Below are 23,842 nucleotides of genomic sequence, written 5' to 3'. Positions count from 1 at the left end.
AATAATCAATGACTAATGTTGATGTATACTGTTTAGACCACTAATAGCACAAATGAAACATAAAAACTAATAGTCATAACTTTTTAAGTTATTTTTTTAAAAAATGAGACGTTATCTAGAAAGTAAATACCATATTTAACTATCATCACCTCTGGCTGAAATGGTCTTTCAACTTAACATTCCCCTATGTTTGTTTATGAAACTACAAAGCAAAGTACCTGGTACAGGGAAGATACTTTTTAAAACTATAGCTACTACTAATACTAAGCTTTAACACAAGGTCTTATTAAGTGTTTGTCTCCTCCCTTTCTGGAATCAACAGTTTTGCATTTTGTAGCTACTTGTTAAAAATATGGCAAGAACACTACTTTCAGTATCTTTACTTCAACTCCTGTTTATGATGCAAGTGACTGCAATCTGAATTTCAACACTCGATTGAAACTGCCCATGTTATGGTCACCATGACTACATAATTGCCAAATCTAATACTCTTTATAGTACATGTTTTATATGCCACTATGGCAGACACAGATGATCAATCCTGAAACTTTAAAATTCCATGGTTCTGGTAACACCAGTCTCTCTTGGTTCTCATTTCCAGTTGACTCTTCAGTCTCCTTTGTGTATTCTTGTTTCTATACCCATTCTACAAATGTTGATGTTCCCCAAGACTCTAACTTCATCCTTCTTCTCACTTTTTACACAATCCCCAAATATATTCCAACAGCAGAATACTATAACTCCCTCAGACAGACTGGCAGAAAATGACTAAGTATTTTATAGAGCTACAAAAAAAATCTGTGAAACTATTATGCATGATTATGTAAGTCCAAATTGTCCCATTAATATTCATCTATGGACTTCCCAACAGCAAGCCCTTGTTAACAGATAGGCACACCACATGTGCCAAGTAAATTTATGAGGAAAACAGAAAAAAATTATAGATAGCTACTGATCTCACTTTTCCAGACACTAGAAAGAGATTTGCTTTACTGTTCACACCCTTAAGTGTCTGCTCACCTTCTAGACTAGGAATCCCTTCCCTGCCTTCCTATCTGGGCATCTCTAGAAGCTAAATAACACAGATGACTGGGCTATAACAGAGTCTGGGGAGAAAGAGGAGGCTGGAGAGAAGGCGTACCACCCAAGAGCAGGGCAGGTTTGCCCATGAGTCAGTGATAGCAAATTAATTCAGAAAATGGAGTAGCAGGTTGTTATCTGTGAGGAGATAAAGAAGAGGAAGAAGAAAAAGAGAGAAAAGGAAAGTTTCAAAATGCTAAAAACAGCTCTACGACATCAAAACATTTCTGGGATGAGCTAATAATATATTATTACATAAAATGCATGTTTTGCTATTAAATAGAAAAAATGTATTTACATTTCTTAAACATGTATGTTAGGTAATGTAAGAAAACTTAAAAAAAAAAAAAAAAAGAAGTTTTTAAAAAGTCCAGAATTGAGAGGCGAAAAGACAAAAACATAGTTAGAGTAATATACTTTCAGGGTGTATGTGTATATGTGTGTGGGCGTATGTGTGTGCACATGTGCTATCAGCACATACAGAAGTAATTACAATATTTGAAAATGTGTGAAGCTCTCTGGAGTATCACCCAAGAGTAGGTTTGCCCAAGAGTCAGTGACAGCAAATTAACCCAGAAAATGAATTAGCAAGTTGCTATTTTTGTTAACTTAGCTTCTGTATACCTAATACCAGAAAAGATCAAAGGCCATAAACTGTTATTAAGGGCAATAAACTATTTGCTAAAAATAACATTCAAAGACTAAACTGTATAGATTTCAAATTCTCCAGTAATAAAATGTGGATTGAAATTAAATTACAAAACAGATGCCTTCCCAATAGAGAAAACCTGTATGATTAAAATAATCTCCAAATGATTTTAAAACAATTTATTTTTCACTGGTTTGTTTTAAAACAAAAAGCAAAAGCTTTTTTTTTTTCCAACTTCAAGATAAACCTTAGAAACCACAAATTTTTTATATTTGATTTTAGTTGTCACCACTCTTGAGGACAAACCCAGAGTTGTCTTTTCTACTTATTCTTTTCCCAAGGATATGAATAACAAAACAAAAGGTGTCAACATAAAGAAACAAATTATGTTGAATAAATTTCTATGTTTCTGAAACTACCTGATCGAATACATACATTTATTTGTAATATGTAAATAATCTATTTAAGAATTCTCCTAAACATCATCTCATATCAAACATTAAGAACTCTGTTAAGAGTCCATTAGTAAATGAAATCATAGCACAAGAATTCTAAGAGAGTAGAGAAAGAAATTATAGCATAAGAAATCATACGCTATTATTCTAACAGGTAGAACTCATTCATCAGTATTGGTTCATCACTATAATTAGAATTATATCTAAAATATGCATTATGATAAATCAGTAATACTAATAATCAGTAATGCCAGTAATACTAGCATACACTATCTATATGCTAGAATTATATATATTATATATTGATATTATAGGCTAGTATTACACTATACTTAGAAATAAGAGATTTTCTGAAATGTACATATGTACATTTAATTTGTTTAGCACTGGGCAATGGGTTTTCCTCTCCATTAGTCACTAAACTGATACGTACCAATGTACCAAAAAAGACACAATTAAACTTAAGAAAAATTAATTTAATTCATTTCTACTTTTTCTCAACTAAATTATAAACTGCCACAATAATTACGATTTTCAACTCAGTAACATAAAAGTTCAGTTGAGAAAAACTAAACAGTTCGTCCAAAATCTAACCTGCAAGTGGAAGAATAAGATGTAAACCCAATTCTCTCTAATGCTAAATGCTCTCCTCCACAGCATGACCGCCCATTTAGAACTGTCCATCTCAGACATGACTACTGAGAGCCTATTTCAACATCTACCAAGGGGCTCTATTTTCCACTCAGAGAATAAAAGAAGGAAAAGTCATCACATCTAATAAAGTTTTATTAAAGCAAATGCCAACTTTTAAAATTCATCTTTGGTTTAAACTTTTTCTAATTGTTAACAAGCTCTTCTGAAATAACTGTTTCAAAATAATTTATATTTCTACACTGTAGGAAAACAAAGTCCCATATTCATTCATGAATATAAGATCTAAAATTAATTCAATTATAGTGCTCAGATAGCAGCAGCCTCCCATTTATATCAAATCAAATACCCAAATACACTGCATGCATTATTTACATCAGGCTTGCTAAAGTTATGAAGATTTCTGGAGACTAAATGAGTGTAAAGATATAAAACCTCTATATAAAGTAGGCTGATAACTATATTTGACTTTTTAATATATTTTTACTATTATCATACTAATTGCTACTCCTTCAATTTCTATTTTATTTCTACATTTCCTCGTCATCCCCAAGTGGCTGTCAAATCATCCTGTACTTGATAATCTAAAGATATTTTATGACTAGCTCAGTTAACTCACCAGTGACCAGTGACAAGAATCCATGCTAGGCATGGACAGACGCATTCAGAATGATAAAGAAGGTCACTGGGCTAACACATTTCATATTTAACTCTGCAGAGTCATAAACATAAAAGCCAAATTTAAGCCACCCAGATAATTTAATTTTAAGCCCTCTGTAAATTTAAGGAGAATGTTAAGATTAAAAGTAAAAACCAAAGGCCCAGGTACAGAGGCTCACACCTATAATCCTGACACTTTGGGAGGCCAAGGTGGGCAGACTGCTTGAGCTCAGGACTTCAAGACCAGCCTGGCCAACATGGCACAAAATCCTGTCTCTACAAAAAATACAAAAATGAGCTGGGTGTGGTGGTGTGGGCCTACAGTCCCAGCTACTTGGGAGGATGAGGTGGGAGGATCGCTTGAACCCAGGAGGCAGAGGTTGCAGTGAGCCGAGATCACACCACTGGCACTCCAGTCTGGGTAACAAAGCGAGACCCTGTTTCAAAAAGAGTAAAAATAAATGAAACTAAAAACCCATGAAACACAAGTAAGCTGAATCAATATATATTTAAGAAAAAAGTCCCATTTCATCAGTCAAAGTATCTGTAAACAGAATCAAACTTTTATATATACATACACATTACTACTTTTTAAAGGATTTTGAATGTACTGAAAAGGGAAAATACTTCAAAAAAGTTTCTGATGATTTTACAAATAAAACTTCCAGTCCCTAATTTATCTGATTTGAAAATTTTCATAAATTATGTTTGGTTAATGAGAAGATTCCACAACCATTTCATTAAAGATTTAAAGCAGACAGATTGAGTGAGAAGACTACTAATGAAGTCTGCTAGAAACTAAGAAAGTTAGGAGAGCAAAGGTTCCTAATGAGGCAGGAGTTTCCAGCTGAAATTTCTGCAACCAAAAGAAAAGGCCTAATCTTAAAACTATTATTTAAGGCTTCAAGTGCTCTAATCTGCACCCAGTACCTGGGACACTTAGGGTAAGTACACTGATAATAAAACAAAATCTAAATTGTATACCATGCTATTCAGTAATGAATATTCACCATCAACTTATGATTCCAACTACACGTATGCTACATTCAGAGGTAGACAAAGTAAATTTTAAATTTTGAGGGTTTTATTTTCTGATTCTGGTGTGATTAATCTAAAATTCCATTTCTGTATAGTATCAAGGACTGCATTTAAACATACACATATGATGGCTAAAAGTTTAGGATTGTCTAGGAAAGTAATTCAAAGTTCTGGTTTTACAATCATCAAGGATGTGTTGACCTTCTTTAAGAGGACCAATGAATTCAACAAAAATTGTCACCATTTCTTCACTGTTTTTAAACTTATGCCACATAACACTTTTAAAAAGTTAACGATGAGGCCAGGTACGGTGGCTCGCATCTGTAATCCCAGCACTTTGGGAGGTGTCAAGGCGGGTGGATGGCTTAAGCTCAGGAGTTTGAGATCAGCCTGGGTGTGGCAAAATCCGGTCTCTACCGAAAATAAAAAAAATTAGCCAGGTGTCATGGGACACACCTGTGGTCCCAGCTACTTGGAAGCCTGAGGTGGGAGAATCACCTGAGCCTGGAAAGTTGAGGCTGCAGTGAGCCAAGTTGGCGCCACTGCACTCCAGCCTGGGTGACAGAATGAGACCCCGTCTTAAAAAAAAAAAGTGAAAGATGAGGAAGGAAAATGGAAAATAAAACAAATTATCTCAATTCCAAATAGTACGGTAATATGTGGTTTAAACATGAGTAATTTAATAATATAGTATTTAATAACACTGTGATCCAGGAATTGATTTGAGTATATCTAAACTACTAATATTACTAGAAAATAAATAAATAAGCTGTTCTCCCACCCAGAAAGCCAAAGAAACCAAAAAGCCAAGAGCATTCTAAAAGCTCACCTTTTGTTGACTGGCTTTTCATCCTTTTCGTAGGGTCGGACAAACCATTTCCCAATCCTAACGAAGTTCTTATCCATTAGGCACCTAAAATAATTACATCGAGAATTACTTTTACAGTATCAATAACAAATCAGTTAAAGTTGCTGAATCAATATACCAGATGAGATACACCACCAAAAATAAAAACACCAACCACCATCAATTAAACTGTCAAAATGTTTTATCACTTAAAATTTTTAAGCACTGGGCACAGACTCTTAGGCCCACGTAAAAAAGAAAATGTAAACAAAAGTAAGCAAAATAAATTGATTATGTATTTCTAAAACATCTATACTTCCTAATTTCTTCCAATAAAATCACACTTCTGCATAATTTCGATTCTTGCATCATCAAGAATGTTAGGAATATAGCATTTTTTTTTTAAGTTGTATTTGGGCTCTGGGGTACATGTGCACGTCCTGCATCCTGCAGGATTGTTGCAAAGGTACATACATGCCATGGTGGTTTGCTGTCTCCATCCCCCCACCCAACCCATTGCCTACATCAGGCATTTCGCCTGGTGTTATCCTCCCACTCCATCCCACCCTGTGAGTGTTGTTCCCTTCCCTGTGCCCAAGTGTTCTCATTGCTCATCACCTGCCTATGAGTGAAAACATGTGGTGTCTGGTTTTCTGTTCTTGTGTCAGTTTGCTGAGAATGACGGTTTCTAGGTTCACCCATGTCTCTAACAAAGGACACAAACTCATCGTTTTTTATGGCTGCATAGTAAGGAATACAGCATTTCTTAAGAGAACTTCAGAGACATTCTTCCAAGCCGCTGACACACATCTTGCAAGTTTGGTTTTTTTTTTTTTTGAGACAGAGTCTCGCTCTGTTGCCCAGGCTGGAGGGCAGTGGTGTGATCTCGGCTCACTGAAGCCTCCACCTCCCAGTTTCAAGTGGTAATCTTGTCTCAGTCTCCCAGGTACCTGGGATTATGGGCCTACACCACCATGTTCAGCTAATTTTTGTACTTTTAGTAGAGAAGGGGTCTCGCCATGTTGGCCACGCTGGTCTTGAACTTCTGGCCTCAAGTGATTTACCCGCCTCAGCCTCCCAAAGTGCTGGGATTACAGGCGTGAGCCACCACGCCCAGCCCATCCTGCAAGTTTTAATGCTGTTTTTTTGTTTTTGCTTTTGTTTTGTTTGGCATGTGATAGGCAATGCTTTAGCAGGGATCTCAGTGGCAAAAATACAGCACAGGTTTATCTTAGGTATTTTCTTTTCTTTTCGTAGGCACCATAAAGCACTTGGTTATGGCTTTAAGAGAAACAAGGAATTACAATTGTTGTCTTCTATAATGAATATCTGCTTTACTCATATACAAGCTATGCCCCACTTCTGTTTACATGTCACTTATGTATGTTGTTTCAATGTTAAATCACAGGATATTCTAACACATCTTTTTGAAGACATGTTAAATGGCAAGTGAACGCAACTCTTGTAACAATAATGCACACAATTCAGCTGAAGTGACAACAATACAGAGTTATGACTAAGTTCGCTCATGTGCAGGCAAATGACAACTATATCTTAACTGCCACCTGGCCGACTGTGGATGCCACGGATTGTAAGGAGTATACCTGATTTTTAAAAACAAAAATTTAGGGGGAAACGTGCACATTTGGAACTGGTGAAATACAGTTATCTCTAACAGTATTCAATGAAATGATACATATTTTGTAAGAAAAGATATCAGACCACTAAATGGAATTCTTCTGTACAAGGTTCTACTTATCAGTAAAAGAGCTATATAGCCAATTCTTTATTCCATATTGAGGCAATTCTGCATGGCTTTTGCCTCTGTCATTTCCATACCATCAAGGAGGATGGAAACAATTCAAGCCTTCACCCAACTCATTACAGGTTAGATGGGTTAGTAAATGTTAACAGTTTCTGATGACCACAATGGAACTCCTTTTGGGCAGAGTCAATTTGGAGCACGACTGTACCAAAAAGTCACTGGGCTCAACTGGTTTTACTTTGAAAATAAACTTCTACTGCAATCTTCATTGTTCACAACAAAGAAAAACATTTTCAGAGTAACCAAATCTGTTTTCCTAAGCTTATAAGTTTTGAAAAAATGCTTTTTAGGGGTAAAGACTGCTACTCCATTAAATTTAGAATAGGAAATATGGCATACCCACCTGAGGAGAAAGTACTCAAGAAACAAAACTGAAAAAGTATCTCTACAATTTATTCACTAGCTAAGAGACTTAATTATATATATATATATATATATATATATATATATATATATTTTTTTTTTTTTTTTTTTTTTTTTTTTTGAGTTTCGCCTTTGTTACCCAGGCTGGAGTGCAATGGCGCGATCTCGGCTCATCGCAACCTCCGCCTCCTGGGTTCGGGCAATTCTCCTGCCTGAGCCTCCTGAGTAGCTGGGATTACAGGCACGTGCCACCATGCCCAGCTAATTTTTTGTATTTTTAGTAGAGACGGGGTTTCACCATGTTGACCAGGATGGTCTCGATCTCATGACGTCGTGATCTGCCCGCCTCGGCCTCCCAAAGTGCTGGGATTACAGGCATGAGCCACCACTCCCGGCCCTTTAATTATATTTTTTAGTAGAGTACATATAAACATATTTCCACTAGAACTCTAGTGTTTGATACCAAGTTTCTGCAATAATATTATCAGTAACTACTACCAGAATCACTACATCACTACTACCTGGTTTGATTACCGGGCACAGTACCTCGTTTAACTCTTGTAATAATAATAAAAGATGGGTGTTAGAATGGCAATTTTTATAGAAGCAGCAGCCAAGGCACAGTGAGACTGTCATCCAGATAATAAATCGCAGAGCTGCACACAAGCCCAGGTATATCTGATCACAGAGCCAGGACATTTAATAACTAGCATATACCAACACTCAGGCTGTCACATTTTCCCAATTATTTCCCTATTTCTTAAATCCAAATGTCCCTTGCTAAATTATGGGTCTATTTAATCTGATAATGTTTCTTTATTCTCCCAAAGCCATTATAAAATTGAAGGTATATTTTTAAATTGATAATGCTGAGAATAAAAGCAATAGGGCACATAACAGGTATGGAGTCATATCAAACACTTAACAGTCTTCCAGTTAACACACATCCTCACTTAGTAAATATTGTTTTAAAAATTATTTATTTCCTCATATTATGTCTTGAAGGTCAGAATTCAAAAGAAGCATGTATTCAATAATAAATCATAAATTTACAGTGTGCAGAAAGAAAAATCCAAGGCTATAGAGGGTATAATATGAAATAAAAGCAGATAAAGTATCTGTGACTAAAGTGGACAACATGTAAAAGTTTATTTGCTCTTCTATCATGTAAAAGTCACGAATTCTATATGCTGACTTCATTTCAGAAAAAACAAACAAGGTCTGGAGGCACGGTGGAAGAGCAGTACACAGTCAAGACCACTCAAGGACAAAAGCAAGAGGCAAAAGGCTGATGAAAATGCTATCTGAGAGGCTAACTCAGTGTGAATATATCTCCCTGAGCTCCCACTACAGGTCTTATTTCTTAGGCAACATCAACAAAAAGTTGTTATTACTAGTACACAAAACAGCCATGGAAACTACCGATGCTTTAATCTGAAACCATGTGTTTCCAAATGAGAGTCACAAATAACTCACATATTTTTCATTTGCTAATGAGTTTCTCTGTGATCAATGATTTCCTACACAACGAAAGGAAAACATGACAGCAAAGAATTGTTTTCACTCAGTTTTTTAGGTACTGGGACAGAGATGGGGGATACATACACAGTCCCTCCAAGATTAGGCAGTACAGAAAGTATTTCCATGTGGTTACAGGAGGAAATGAGAGAGAAGGAGGTGTGCTCTTGCTAAAGAAGCCCTAACTGATACATTGGAATATGCTGACTCAACAGTAGACTATACAGAGGCACACAGTCCTTAGTTCTCAAACGTTTTTGGGTCATGGATCTATAATAAAAAAAAATTGGCTGGGCTTGGAGGCTCACCCCTGTAATCCCAGTACTTTGGGAGGCCGAGGTGGGTGGATCACCTGAGGTCAGGAGTTTGAGACCAGCCAGTCCAACATGGTGAAACCTCATCTCTACCAAAAATACAAAAAGTAGCCAGGTGTTGTTATGGGCAACTGTAATGCCAGCTACTCGGGAGGCTGGAGCAAAAGAATCACTTAAACTCAGGAGGTGGAGACTAAGGTGAGCCAAGATCACACCACTGCACTCCAGCCTGGGTGAAGAGCAAGACTCAAAAAAAAAAAAAAAAAAAAAAAAAATTAATGAGCCAGGCATGGTAGCTCATGCCTATAATCCCAACACTCTAGGGGGGCCAAAGCGGAAGAACAGCTTGAGGCCAGCAGTTTGACACCAGCCTGGACAACATAGTGGAACCCTGTATCTATAAAAAAATACAAAAATTAGCTTGGTATGGTCACGCACACTTGTAGTCCCAGCTACTCAGGGAGTTGAGGTGGACAGATCACTTGAGCCCAGGAGGTCAAGGCTGCAGTGAGCTGTGGATGGCACCCCTGCACCCCAGCCTGAGTGATAGAGCGAGATCTTGTCTCAAAAACAAAACAACAGCAAAAATTAATGAAAGACATTATAAATTCTTTCCTCAGAAAAATGTGTGGAAAAGCAAAACACTGCACACAATTACATAGAGTTGGTAAACTATGAAGCATATCCTCGGCTCTGAATTTCTGTATCAAATAATACCACTAATGTCTACTAACCCTGCTTTGGCCTGAAATCCCTTTCTTCTCCCTTCTCCTCTAGTTTGAAATTCTATTCATTCTTTCTGTCCCAGATTAAGCCTACACAGTACACTAACATCTACAAATCAGCACTTTCACCACTGAGTTGTAATGATCAAGTTCTACAGCTTTCTTCTCCCATAAAACTATCAGTTCTTAGGGAGTACAGATGGGGTCTATCTTATTCACTGATAATGTTTAACAAATATTTAAGTGCCCATTATGTAAACATGCTTAAATGTACTCTTATACTGGAAGGTGCTCAATAAATAGATGAGAAATGAACGCCATATACCAAAGAGTATTTTCCTATTCATAATGTAATGCTGGTATTGTTCTGGTTTACAGTCACTACTTATGGGTAGTCTCATACTATTACTTGAATTTTTTTATGTGTATGTATTCTCACCAATGAGACTGTCAGTGTTTGAGGGGGAAAAAAGTCTACATATTTCACTTCTTTATAGCCCATCATATCCCACTGAAGATTAAAATCATAGTAGATACTAAATATGTAGGAAATCACATAGATACTAAAAAATGTTTAGTATGAGCAGCACTGATGACCAAATGCTTTAATTATATTTTGAAGAATATAATTTGCAAATCTCTTAATGACAGATAATTCTAAGATATAAAAATTATATAAGAAATTTAATTTCTCCCTTTTTAAACACTCTATCAACCTTCGAGGGTCAAAATTTATACTTAACATCACAAATAAATAAACTGAGCAAACACACTCCATCTGCCAAAAATTGTTTCAAATCAATATAATCATAAATAGTGCTAAGACTACATACCAATTATGTAGTTCTCTACTCAGTAATCCCAGTCATTATTACTAAGATTTTCTAAACAACTTCACTATCAAAATATGATACAATGCTGTGAAGTAGCACAATATTATCTTGCAAGATCACTGTGATGCCAGATTTATAAAATGGTCTTTAAGCAATAGTAGTAGGAAATTATTTCTCTTCCCAACCCCTACTATCTCCCCAAAATCACTATTTCAAAAACAAAACAGCTGCTGAAAAATGAAAACAAAATCAGATTGTGTGTATGTATATAGCTAATGTTTCTGTTATCGTGCCATATGGCTCTGAATAATTAAGTGCAAATGCAGCCTGATTCCAAAGTTGGCACCCCAAACTCTAATCCCAAAGCCACAGGCAGACCTGATGGAAGATTACAAATGTCACCAGAGTAGCCACAGCCTAGCTTAGGAAGCCATTCCCCAGATGAGACAGTTGGGAGGTATAGAAGGCAGCCCACCACTAGCTTTGCTTTATTCTAAGTTTTCATAGATTTCGCTACAATAACCGCAACAAAATTACATCTTCTATTAATCATCGAATTATAGAGCAGCTCACATAGGCTAAATTTTATATTACTTCATACTAGAATATCTTCATCAGCAGCACAGCCTTTTCCTCATCATTCCAATCCAGATCAAACATAAATGCAAACAAGTCTCCTTCCTGGAAACTACAACGCTCCCAATTCCTAAATAAAATAAACCCATATAATTGAGGTGCTGAAGAAACCCTTCCCAAGTGATTCCTGTATTTTCATTACTTTAAGAAGATTATTTATTTATTTATTTATTTATTTATTTATTTAGACAAAGTTTCGCTCTTGTTGCCCAGGCTAAAGTGCAATTGCACGATCTCAGCTCACTGCAACCTCTGCCTCCCAGGTTCAAGTGATTCTCCTGCCTCAGCCTCGCGAGTAGCTGGGATTACAGACACCCGCCACCATGCCTGGCTACATTTTTTGTATTTTTAGTAGAGATGGGGTTTCATTATGTTGGTCAAACTGGTCTCCAACTCCTGACCTCGTGATCTGCCCACCTAGGCCTCCCAAAGTGCTGGGATTACAGGTGTGAGCCACCATACCCAACTTTCCTCTAGTTTTAAACTCTTAGCATCTAATCTCATTCTCCAACTACCAAATACAATCGTTTATTTATTTATTTATTTACATTTAGAGACAGGGTCTCACTCTACTGCACAGGCTGGAGTGCTGTGGCAGATCAGAGCTCACTGCAGCCTCAAACTCCTGGGCTCAAGCCATCCTCCTGTCTTGGCCCCACAAATAGCTGGGACTATAAACGCACATGTCACCACATTCAGCTAATTTTTAATTATCTTTTATTTAGTTAGTTTTAATTTATTTTTATTTAGAGATGGGTCTTGCTATGTTGCCCAGGCTGGTTTCAAACTCCTGGCCTCAAGCAATCGTCCTGACTCAGCCTCCTGAGTAGCTGGGTTAAGAGAGAGGCACAAGCCACTGCTCCCAGATCTTTTTTTTTTTTTTTTTAATTTAAATAGCTACACAAACTGATTAGTCATAGGGTGAATGTTTCTTTCTAGACATTTACAAATAGACATGTGCTTTCAGTCACTTGTGTCTACAATATTTGTACTGTCTCTTTCATTAAAATATATGTTCCTTAAGTCTAAAGACCATTCTCCTACTTCCTTCAGAGAAATAAACAGTTATTTCAATAAAATGGGAATTTACTGATTACTCATTTCTTGCTCCTGTTATCACATTATACTCAAGGACTCTCAATACTGTAATGTTACATCACCATTCTTCAACTAGGACGGTACGTCCCACCATGCTCCAGTGAATATGTTACTCTGAAATCCCTTAACCACCACATCCAAGGACATTGCTCGTTTGCCCTTTGAGATCATCACCTCTATTGCATCACCTCTATTACAATAACACAACACACTGAAAGATAGGAACAAATATAATGCTAATGTTATCATAATTATAATTCCAATTTTCCCCACATTATTTTCATTGTACTTTCCAAGTAAAATATCTTAACTCTAAACACTGAATCTTGGCAAACTGAGCATCTCTGGGCCAAAAGCAATTTTATAGCTGTGTTATAAACTACCATGGGGTAAATATGCTGACAACCCATTAGTACAGCAGCACGAGTGGACTGCTCTGAAGAGTCGTTATGTTTTACAAATGTCAGATACCCACAGATTAAAGTCTCCCTAAGTAAGTATGGACATGGTAAAGCATAACAGCTTCAAAGGCCCAAGTAATCTTCTCTTGTATGCAGTGATTTGCATGTTAGAGAAAACAAATAAGCTTTCCATTGAAATTAACTTATATATTTTATTCTAAAAAGTTAAGAAAATTTAAAGTATACTACTGCACATAATGCCAACTTGACAGCACTCTGGTCAGACATTTTAAGTATCTTTACATAGCTAGAAAAGCAAGATTTTCGTTAAAGTCCCACATGTGGTGCAAATCACTGAAGCAATAATAAAAACTCTTTTAAGTTTTTTAATTGCACATATTTTCTAGCTTTTTAAAACCTTTTCCACCCAATATTTTACTTTATTTTGATAGAGTTAGGTGAAAAGGATATGGTACATTATGAAAACTTGTATCAACTATCATAACATAAAGTAACAGCCATTAAGTCTGCAATACTAAAAATGCCAAATGAAGAAAAATGATTGCAGGGTTTTTTTTTGTTTTTTGCCATCATCTATTGACAGCCAAAGTACTTTTCCCTAAGGAGTGTGAGGCAATCTAAACTTAAAACACAAAGTGTAACCTTTGAGAAGTTCATGATAAATACCTAACAAAATTTCCCTAAATTGAACACTGATGAAGAACAATCTGAACTGGTGCATTATTAGAAAGAGGGGAGACTAGCAGAGATTCTATGTAAGTAAAAACTACATTAATGGCATTTTATCATTCTGAGCATTTTTCAAAAAAAAAAAAAAGATAATTGATCATTACAAAAACAGGAAGCACATTTACTTTTTCAAAAGGGAGAAAAAATAAGCTTAACTGCAAGATCTAAAACTATAAAATTCAGAATGTTTAAATACTCAGATACTGAAATTCTGACAATTTAAAAATGTATCAAAAGAAGCCAATAAAACTCAATTTTTAAAAACCAGGTATAAATATATACATTGGTGTGTTTCAGAAACATAACTGTTTCAGTAACATAACTGGCCAGCTGTCTGGAAGACAGTTTACAGTATCAGAAGGGGAAGATAACTCAATTAAGAGGTATGGTAGATATATTCCTTTCCCAAATGTATATTATCCCAATGTATATACTATATAAATACACACTATCCCTTCCTGTCCCAGTGATATCAAGCTTGGTCATGTAACTTTGGTAGCTTCCTACTGAAAGATGATACCTTGTCATGCATTAGATTTTAAGATTGGTGCTGTCTTGGCCAACAAAATGTGAGCAGAAATGGGATACAGCATTTCTGAGCAAAAGCATTAATAAGCGACCATATGCTCCACCACTGCTCTGTGCTCTCTAGCATGGGCCCAGCAAGTCTTAGCCAGGGGTTGCCCTGCCAGCATGAGTTCTGGAGGGAAGAGGATATAGTACTAAAATCAGTGACTCACAGTGAACATGCAACATGAGCATGAAATAAACCTCTACTGTACAAGCTACTAGGATTTTTCAGGTCTTCTGTTACTGCAGCATAACTGAGTCTAACCTGACTGAATACTTCATAAAACACTTATTGTATCTTGAAGCAGGCCAAAATGAAGAGAATAGGACCAACTGGGTGGATATCTGGAAGGCTGGAAAGAAAAGGTGAGGAATTCAGTATCATATATTAAGAACCACAAACAAAAAAAGAAAGATTCAAGAGGGTCAAGGTATCAAAAAGGCCATCACATGGAAGCAGAATTAGTTACATTATAAATGATCCCAAAGAATAGAGTTAAAAAAGAAAGTTAGAGGAAGACAGATTTTTGCTCAGCATAAGCCTTTCTAATACTAAGTACTCTTTAAAGATAAAAAGAACTCTTTGGGAATCTGTTGTCACTTAACAGGAAGTATGCATTCAAAATGAGGATGGAAGACAATGTAAAAAAGGTATTATAAGGCCAGGTGCAGTGGCTCACGCCTGTAACCCTAGCATTGTGGGAGGCCGAGGCGGGTAGATCACTTGAGGTCAGGAGTTCGAGACCAGCCGGACAACATGGTGAAACTCCGTCTCTACTAAAAATACAAAAATTAGCCAGGCGTGGTCGCACGAGCCTATAATGCCAGCTACTTGGGAGGCTAAGACAAGAGAATCACTTGAAACCAGGAGGCAGAGGTTGCAGTAAGCCGACATCGTGCCACTGCACTCCAGCCCAGGTGACAGAGCGAGACTCTGTCTGAAAAAAAATATATATATATATTACAGAAAGGGATTCCAGAATTAGCTGGGAAAATGGACTACGTGACTTTTAATGTTTATCTGCAACTCTGAAAAAGTAATATCGATACTTCTCCTAGCTAACATCAACAATAGTTAACCATTTATTGAGCTCTTACAATGAGAAAAGTACTGTGCTGAGCCAAAGAACCCTTCACCATGTTGCTGGTGAAAGAACAGGGGCTCAGCAGGCTTAAGTCACTGGCATGTGTCACACAGTTAACGGGCAGAGCTGAGACCCAAAATATCTCCTATCTCTGAAGGAAGTGAAGAAAAGGACTTAAACAAATGTGTACCCCGGGAAAAAAACATAAAACTAAAGCTAACTACGTTATTCTTCTGTCTGATATCTTTATGGAAAATGCTCTTGAGTAAGCAGCAGTGATAATTTTAGTGTTTTTAATAGACAGATGACCCTAGCTAGATATATACAATGTAGTGTCAACAAATACTGAAGAGTTACAGGAGAAATGAGTAAGTGAAAGATGAAAATATTTGAAGTTGCATTACCATAGAATTTAAAATATTCTACACAGCATCAGTATAAGATTTCCTTAGCACCAATCAATAGCAATCACAAATGAAACTACCTTATTCTGTGTGAAATTTCCTTAATTTCTACAGTAAAATTATTTTTCAATAACTCACTTCAGTAACATTATTTTATATACAACAGAAATTGCAGCCTTTTGGAAAGAAGGTCAATTTATATGGCTCCTGCTTAGCTGTGAGAGATTCTCAAAGTAGTAAATAAAATTCCCTTTTAATTAAACCTATCTTATGCTTTAAAAATAAGAAGTGGAAATAATAAATCACTGTATAAGCTTTGTTAACATGTAAACTAAGGAAAAATGGCTAGGGAGACACAAACACTCTCCAAGTGATAAAGTCCTTGATGATCTGTTTTAATAACCTCAGTTCTGGCTTTCAAACCAGAAATTCACAAAATCCACATTTTACCTAAATAGAAATCAAAAGGCATAACAGAAAATTGCCAGGAATAAGATGGTAAACTGTATCTCAATAAATCCATATTGTAAACAGATTTTTCAAAGATTACAGCAAACAGCTGTACAGATGTCCACATTTTGGCTTTTCCCTGGGGCCACACTGGAAGAATTGTGGTGGACCACACATAAAATACACACTAACACTAACGATGGCTGAGCTTTAAAAAACAAACAGGTGGAGGAGCCATGTATAATTTTCATGATATTTACCACCACAGATAAGCAAACATGTATTAGCCTTCCAAGTTCTGTTGACAATGAATAAATGGAGCCAACAACAATCATTTAAAATTGCTTTGCTATCTCATGAGCAGGGTAATTTTCATACAACAAAGTTACATTATGTTTGATAAAAAGAGAAAATTATTATCTTAAAGAACAACAGAATTAGTACCATTTTTCAAAAGAATCTGAAGTCATCCAATAAACTGTATGAAGGTGGTTTGTTTGATATTATTTTCTAAAAGAAAAGATGTTTTATTTGTTTCAAAATTACCTACTGTAGGAGGATTCAAATAGACCATTCTGGAACTATTTTAATGAAATTTGAAAGAATACAAATCAAAGTATATAAAATAAAATTTATGGTAAAAGTAAATAATTACTGACATTAATAGTATGTGAGGCATTATGTGGCACACATGATATATATATTTATCATCTAGCAAAAGCTCAAGGTACATGGTATCCTATACTTAATTACTGTATGTTAACTAAGGCTTAGGGAGATGAGGGTAACTGCCCAAGTAACAGACCCTGAAATAAAGCCAAGGAATAACCCAAAGTTCTTTAGAACTATCCCAAACTTTGTATGTCATAATTAATTTACTTTTTTTTTTTTTTTCAAACAAGGTCTCGCTCTGTCACCCAGGCTAGAGTGTGGTGATATGAATACCACTCACTGCAACCTCAACCTCCTGGGCTCAAGCAATCCTCCCACCTCAACCTCCCAAGCAGCTGGGACCACAGGAACACACCATCATGCTCAGCTAACTTTTAAAATTTTTATAGAGGCGAGGTCTCACCATGTTGCCCAGGCTGACAATTTTCTTATAAATAGTTCAATTTGACCTAAACTTCAATTTCGATCACAAATTCTGAATTCATGAGCCCAAAATAAACGAATTACCTACACTTACCCCGCTTCCAATTTTTCTGCTTTTCTAATTCCCAACAAAGAAACATGCTACTCTTGCCAGTACCAAACTTAAAAAAAAAAAAATTCAACTTTGCATTTATTCATATTCTTCTGAAAGGAATAAATCAGGATATTTAAAAAAAAAAACACACAGTGAGTTACAATTTTAAAATATACTTTGTTACAGATACTCTAGAATTTTATACAAAAAGAACTGTACTTAAAGGTGCATTAATTATTGTAGAGATACCAAGAGCTTTATTCTGGCACAGGATTATAGAAACACTAAGTTTTCCACATTTTCTTGGATCAAGTTTCTGTGTACTTTGCTTTGTTTTACAGTGGAAAACAGAAATGCCAACTATTCAGAATACTTAAGAGTACTTAACTCCTACTTAAACCAATGGTGCCACGTGCATATTACGCTTTAGTAACAGATGAACTCTAGGTCTACGCCAAATCACAGTTAGGAACTAAAGCTGAGAATGAGAAATAGAGAAATCTTCAGTGGAAAAAGTCTTTCTGGGTAACTGAAATAACATATCAACTGTAGCTCAAGTATCCTAAGTGATTATATTATAGTGGTAACCACAGTAGCCAACAGTTTGGATAAGAAACTTAATAGTACTAGAAAGTCCTTTCAGCTTTGATTACCTGAAAGTACTACATACAGACTCATGAAGAAAAGTAAAAAGTTTTTCTCATACAAGCTCTTAATAAACCCATTCTTTCTCATCTACTTCTCCCCTCAAAACAACCTATTGTTAGGCCAGAAAGTAAGGAGATGTTTCAACAATGAAGAGATCCGTCTGAAGGAAACAGGAGCAAGCCATCACAAAGGGGCTTCCTCTGACCAATCTGGGAGAATTTAAGCATCAACATAAATGATGGTAAAAATTAACTGTAATCCATTGAATAACAATCCATGGGTCCAAATTTATATAACAAGATAAATAAGGAAATAAAATGGGAGAAAATGAAAAAGCTCTTCCTTACAACAGGATGCTGACTAATAAAAGTAGAGAGAATGGCGGCATTTGAAAATTAACATTATAGCCATAATGGTAATAACTAATTTAAGCAAGGACTACCAATGCAGGCTAAAACAAATGAAAATTTGATAAGAAACAGGGTAATTACATAATCTCATTGCATCTGGCCACAAATTACCTATTAATTTCAAATACAAAATTGGCAAAGATCATAGTTAACAAAATACTTACTAATTTACAGTGGAGAAACCTGACAGAAAATTACCTCAATCACATGACAGAACATGCTAACATCACTAATAATGGGACACTGACAATATGAGGCTGATGAAAACACAACGTCACTTCTATGTTATTCCTATTAATAAAAAGCATAACCTGAATTTAAGCATGAGAAAACTAACTCAAACTGAAATGTAAGAAGGTTTGATTTCATCAAAAATAACAATGTCAAGAAAGAAAAAGAAAGGCTAAGGAACTGTTCCGGATTTAAAGAGACATGAAAACTAAATGTTAATATATGACCATGGATGGACTCTTAGGAGGTTAAGCTATAATAAATATAACTGGGACAACTGATGACATCTGAGTTGAACTACAGGTTAGATTATGCCTTTCTATCAATGTTAAATTTCCTAATTTGTAATATATACTGTGCTAATATATCTTTGTCATCAGGAAATATACACCAAATACTTAACAGTAAAAAAGAAATTAATCTTCAGTTTACAAACGTACAAACAGTTTAGGGAATAAATTAAAAAAAAAAAAAAAAAAAAAAAGCACCGCAGAAGGGCAGGGAATATGGGAGTTCTTCGTACTCTTTCAAAAACTTCTCTAAATTTCAAATTATATTAACAGAAAGAGAAACAAAAGATTTATAAAACTTAATTTTCATACTCACAATAAATCACTGCAAGTGAAAAGATTTGAAAATTACAGGAACTCTCAGTATCTAGCAAAATACTTGGTTGTCTGCAAACCACTCTCTGCTGTTCCTTCTCTTACCTTTCTAACAGATTGTGGATCGCTTTGAAGAGCAGCGTCCTACATTCATAGGAAAGGCCATTTTCCCAGAGTCCTTCTTCCACAACTGAAAAAAAAAAAGAAAAAAGAAAAAAAAGAACCAGTAAAAAGGACATCCAAATAAAAAGAAACTTTTAAAACATTTTTCTAAAGCAAAGTTAATGAGTTAATTTAAATGACTTAAATAATCTCATACTGAACCAGACAGTGTACTTTTAAGTATTTGCCCAAAGTTACGAAATAATTATGTACAAAAAAAAAGTAATGTGTCCTGGTTTTAAAGTCTGAAATATGAGGCATGGTATAACACTCCTCCCATAAATGTTTTTACAATCTGCTTCTTCAAGGTTTACAATCATTTAAAATTCTCAAATTAATCTACTTGACAGTGTCACAAAAACTTATTTTGTTAAAGTCCTATTTAAAGGTAAAAAGAATGTTGCAAATTAACAGCAAAGATCTAAAATGTTTTTAGAGAGAAAAGAGAAAAAAAATTCCAAAAGTGTCAGATTTACACAAATGTCTTTACATGTTTTGAAGGTCTAAAGGATATGATTTTAGAAAAACTGTCAGGAAATTACATCTTCCTAAAACATCAAATTTATTTCCTGAATTTATAATTTTGTTAATGTTTGACATTTTGGGAAGTATCCTGTTTGCCTCTGAAATATGTTATAACATTGAAATATGTTAAAACACCAAAAGAATTCAACTTAAGTATTAACAATACCCCATGCATTCCTAAAATTCCTTTTCATAAATATAAACAGACACAAAATGCCCTAGAGAAGACAGTTAATTTCCTTTTAAATTACCCTAGTTCAATGAAAGATAGCAAAAAATTAGAAGGAGGAAAACAACATTTCTAGAAGAAAAAACTCCTCTTTTACTTGTTATCTTGACAAAAGCACTCAGAGGAAAAAAATTTAACAGAATTAAAACACACATTATATCCACAAGGCACGTTTAATGCTTTTACCATACCAGTAGACAGACCAAAATACATCCCCATATTCTCATATCAGACAGCATTCCAAAAACTACATTCAGGCCTTTTATCTATTAGACTTTTTGAAAATTACAAAGCTGGATTTTTTTTTCTTGGTTATGTCAAATAACTTTTTGTCTTCTTGCCTATGTGGCTAATCCTGATTTACCAAATTTTCCCAAAGCAATCTCTGTCTGAAAAAGTTATGTTATTTATAGCAAGAGAAACAGAAATAAAATACAGCAAACAGAAAAACATTCCTGCTAACAACTGATAGTCTTTGCTCAAGATAAAACATTCCAAAATTTCCAACAATATTCTGCAAATATCATGAATCTATGCTCCTTCTCATACATTTATCTTTCATGTAGAACTTTTTTGGATTTGAAAGAGAGCTAATTTCTCAACAAAAAGGACACTTCACATTAATTTGCTTTTCTTTCCTAATGTGTTTCACTGACACTAAGGCACCATTGATTTTAAGATACAGCATTATTTTGTAAACCACCAGGAGAGGAGGGGAAGGTGACAAACTATAATATCATTGTTATCACTTACAATTTTTACTTTGCAATTATTCAGAGAGCTCCTTTAAACTTATTGAGTCCTATTCATCATATTACATTATTATGCATACATAAAACAGATACTATAAGCAAAATAAATTAGTTGAAAATTTCTAAAACTACATCAATATGCCAAGTCTACCTCTTCTGAGTCAATCTTCAAACCAGTCACTGGTACAGTATTTTCCTACATAACCATCTTTTGTGCCATAAAGAGTGCTGGTGATGCAGCATTTGTGAAGACTGTCCCACTTTTATTTCCAGAATTTTCTTCCACTGGTAACATCTATGCAGCACATTGTTTTAAACTTCTGATATTAAAATCTTCTAATATATTTGAAAACAGAGGGCTGAATGTGGTGGCTCACAGCTGTAATCCGAAAACTCTGGGGAGGACAAGGCATAAGGATTGCTTGAGCCCAAGAGATCAAGACTAGCCTGGGCAACACAGCCTGACCTCGTTTCTAAAAATAAAAAAATAAAATAAATAAAAAAATAAAAATTAAAAGTAGCTCACGCCTGTAATCGCAGCACTTTGGAAGGCCGAGGTGGGCAGATGACAAGGTCGAGAGATCAAGACCGGCACTGCCAACAAGGTGAAACCGCATCTCTACTAAAAATCGAAAAATTAGCTGGGCATGATGGCGCGTGCCTGTAGTCCCAGCTACTCGGGAGGCTGAGGCAGGAGAATCGCTTGAACCCAGGAGGCGAAGATTGCATTGAGCTGAGATCCCATTACTGCACTCCAGTCTAGCTACAGAGTAAGACTCCATCTCAGTAAATAAATAAATAAATAAATAAATAAATAAAAATAAATTAGCCAGGTATGGTGGTACACACCTGTTGTCCCAACTACTCTGGAGGCTGAGGCAGGAGCATTGCTTAAGCCCAGCAGGGTCAAGACTGTGGTAAGCCATGATCATGCCACCACTGCACTCCAGCCTGGGTGACAGAGTGAAAGCCTGTCTCAAAAAAAGAAAAAAGGAAGACGAGAAGGGAGAGCAGGAGGGAGGGAAGGAACAAGAGGGGGAGAAGAGGGAGAGAAGATGGGGAGAAAAGGGGGAGAAGAGGAGGAGAAGGGGAGAGGCTGAGAGAGGTGGAAAGGGAGGAGGAAGGAGGGGGAAGAGGGAGAGGGAAGAGAAAGAAGGGAGAAGAAAATAGAATAACATGTCCCAGTAAATTCCTAAGCCAAATTATTGACGTTATGTCTCTTGCTGCAACCACCCTTCTCTTTGTTTATTTTGAAAAACTTTATGGCAAATTCCACTTCTAAATACTTTAGTGTGCATCAAATCATATTCTAAGCAAGGTCTGCCAATTATCTCTTCAGTCTTCTTTGATCAAGTACAGCTCATTTCCTTTTTTTTAAATACGCAGTTGACTTAGTGAAGAAACCAGGTTACCTGTCTTAATATCTCCTATTCACATCTAATTCTTTCCTCATGATATCATTTTGCAAGTTTTAATGTTGGTGTTACCTTGACCTTGTCAGAGGATGTCAAAGGCAAGTTCACAAACAACAAACTCCCTCAAATCATTCTCAAACACTTTGTCAACTGAAATACTGAGGTGTTATAGCTCTCCAGGCATGCACTGTGGAACGCTAAACAATTAATGAGCATGCACAGGCAATGTCAACTTCACCACAATTGCTGCGTGGCTGACAAAATTTTAATATACCATTAAAATTTTATCCTGATTTTACAATTTTAAAATAGAGCCTAGGATAGACTTTTTTTCTTCAAACAACAACAAAAAAACTTGAGAGTAATTAACCAAAACCTACAATTAACATCACACTTGGTGGCAAAAGACTGAAAGGTAAGAATGTCTGATCTCACCACTCCTATTCCAAATTATACCTGAGTTTCACGCGGTACAATAGGGAAGGAAAAAGAATAACGGGCATACAAATTGGAATGGAAGAAATAATTGTCTCTATTTACATATGACAGGACTGTCCATTAGAAAATCCTAAAGAACCAACAGAAAAAAATCTACAAGAACTAAAACTGAGTTTATCCAATCACTGAATACAAGGTCAATAGACACAAACTATCATATTTCTATAGTGAGAAATAAATAATTAGAAACTGAAATTTTTTAAGTACCATTTACAGTAGCACCAAAACCCATTTATACTTGCGTATAAATATTACAAAATACGCTGAAACTACAATGCTAAAAAAGAAGTAAAAAAGATAAATTGACCATAAACTCAAAAAATGGTTGTTAAGATGCCAATTCTTCTCAAACCAATCTATAGAATCAACTCAATTCCAATTAAAATCCCTGCAGGATGTTTTACAGAAATAGATGAGCTGAGAAATTCTATATATTTATATGAAAAGGCAAAGGAAATAGAACCACCAAAACAATGTGGTAAAAGAAAAATATGGAAGTACTTATATCAACTGAGTTCTAGGTTTACTATGAATTAGGGTAGAGTAAGCAAGCCAGCACAATACTGTAGAAAGGACACACAGCAACAGAATTGAGTTCAGAAATTGAGCCACAAATTCTTTTTGTTTTAATTCAACAAAGGTGCCAAGGCAATTCAGTCAATTCAGTAAAGGAAAAAAAGAAAAAGAACCTCAAACCCATACAGAAAAAGAAAATCAAATGAGATCACAGACCTGAACGCAAAACCTAAATCTGATATTTCTAAGAATACACAGGAGATAAATTTTGATAGCTTAAGGTAGGCAAAGATTTCTTAGATATGACACC

General features: G+C 35.6%; 1 protein-coding gene across 2 annotated transcripts in view; it reads right to left on the bottom strand.

Annotated features, from left to right (window-relative positions):
* Positions 1 to 23,842, bottom strand: part of MED13L (mediator complex subunit 13L) — a 309,405-nt gene that overhangs the window by 130,366 nt on the left and 155,197 nt on the right. For both annotated transcript variants that reach the window (XM_012469006.3, XM_012469007.3), the window contains exons 3-4: positions 19,541 to 19,625; positions 5,363 to 5,446 (exon numbers count right to left, since the gene is read on the bottom strand). In XM_012469006.3, coding sequence (XP_012324429.1) covers positions 5,363 to 5,446; positions 19,541 to 19,625 — 169 coding nt within the window. The remainder of the gene's footprint in view (positions 1 to 5,362; positions 5,447 to 19,540; positions 19,626 to 23,842) is intronic.

This window comes from Aotus nancymaae, unplaced genomic scaffold (genome assembly GCF_030222135.1).
Source record: "Aotus nancymaae isolate 86718 unplaced genomic scaffold, 86718_ANA_hifiasm-v0.15.2.pri h1tg000021l, whole genome shotgun sequence".
In the NCBI taxonomy this organism is placed as follows: Eukaryota; Metazoa; Chordata; class Mammalia; order Primates; family Aotidae; genus Aotus; species Aotus nancymaae.
This window is presented reverse-complemented; position numbering and strand designations above follow the sequence as displayed.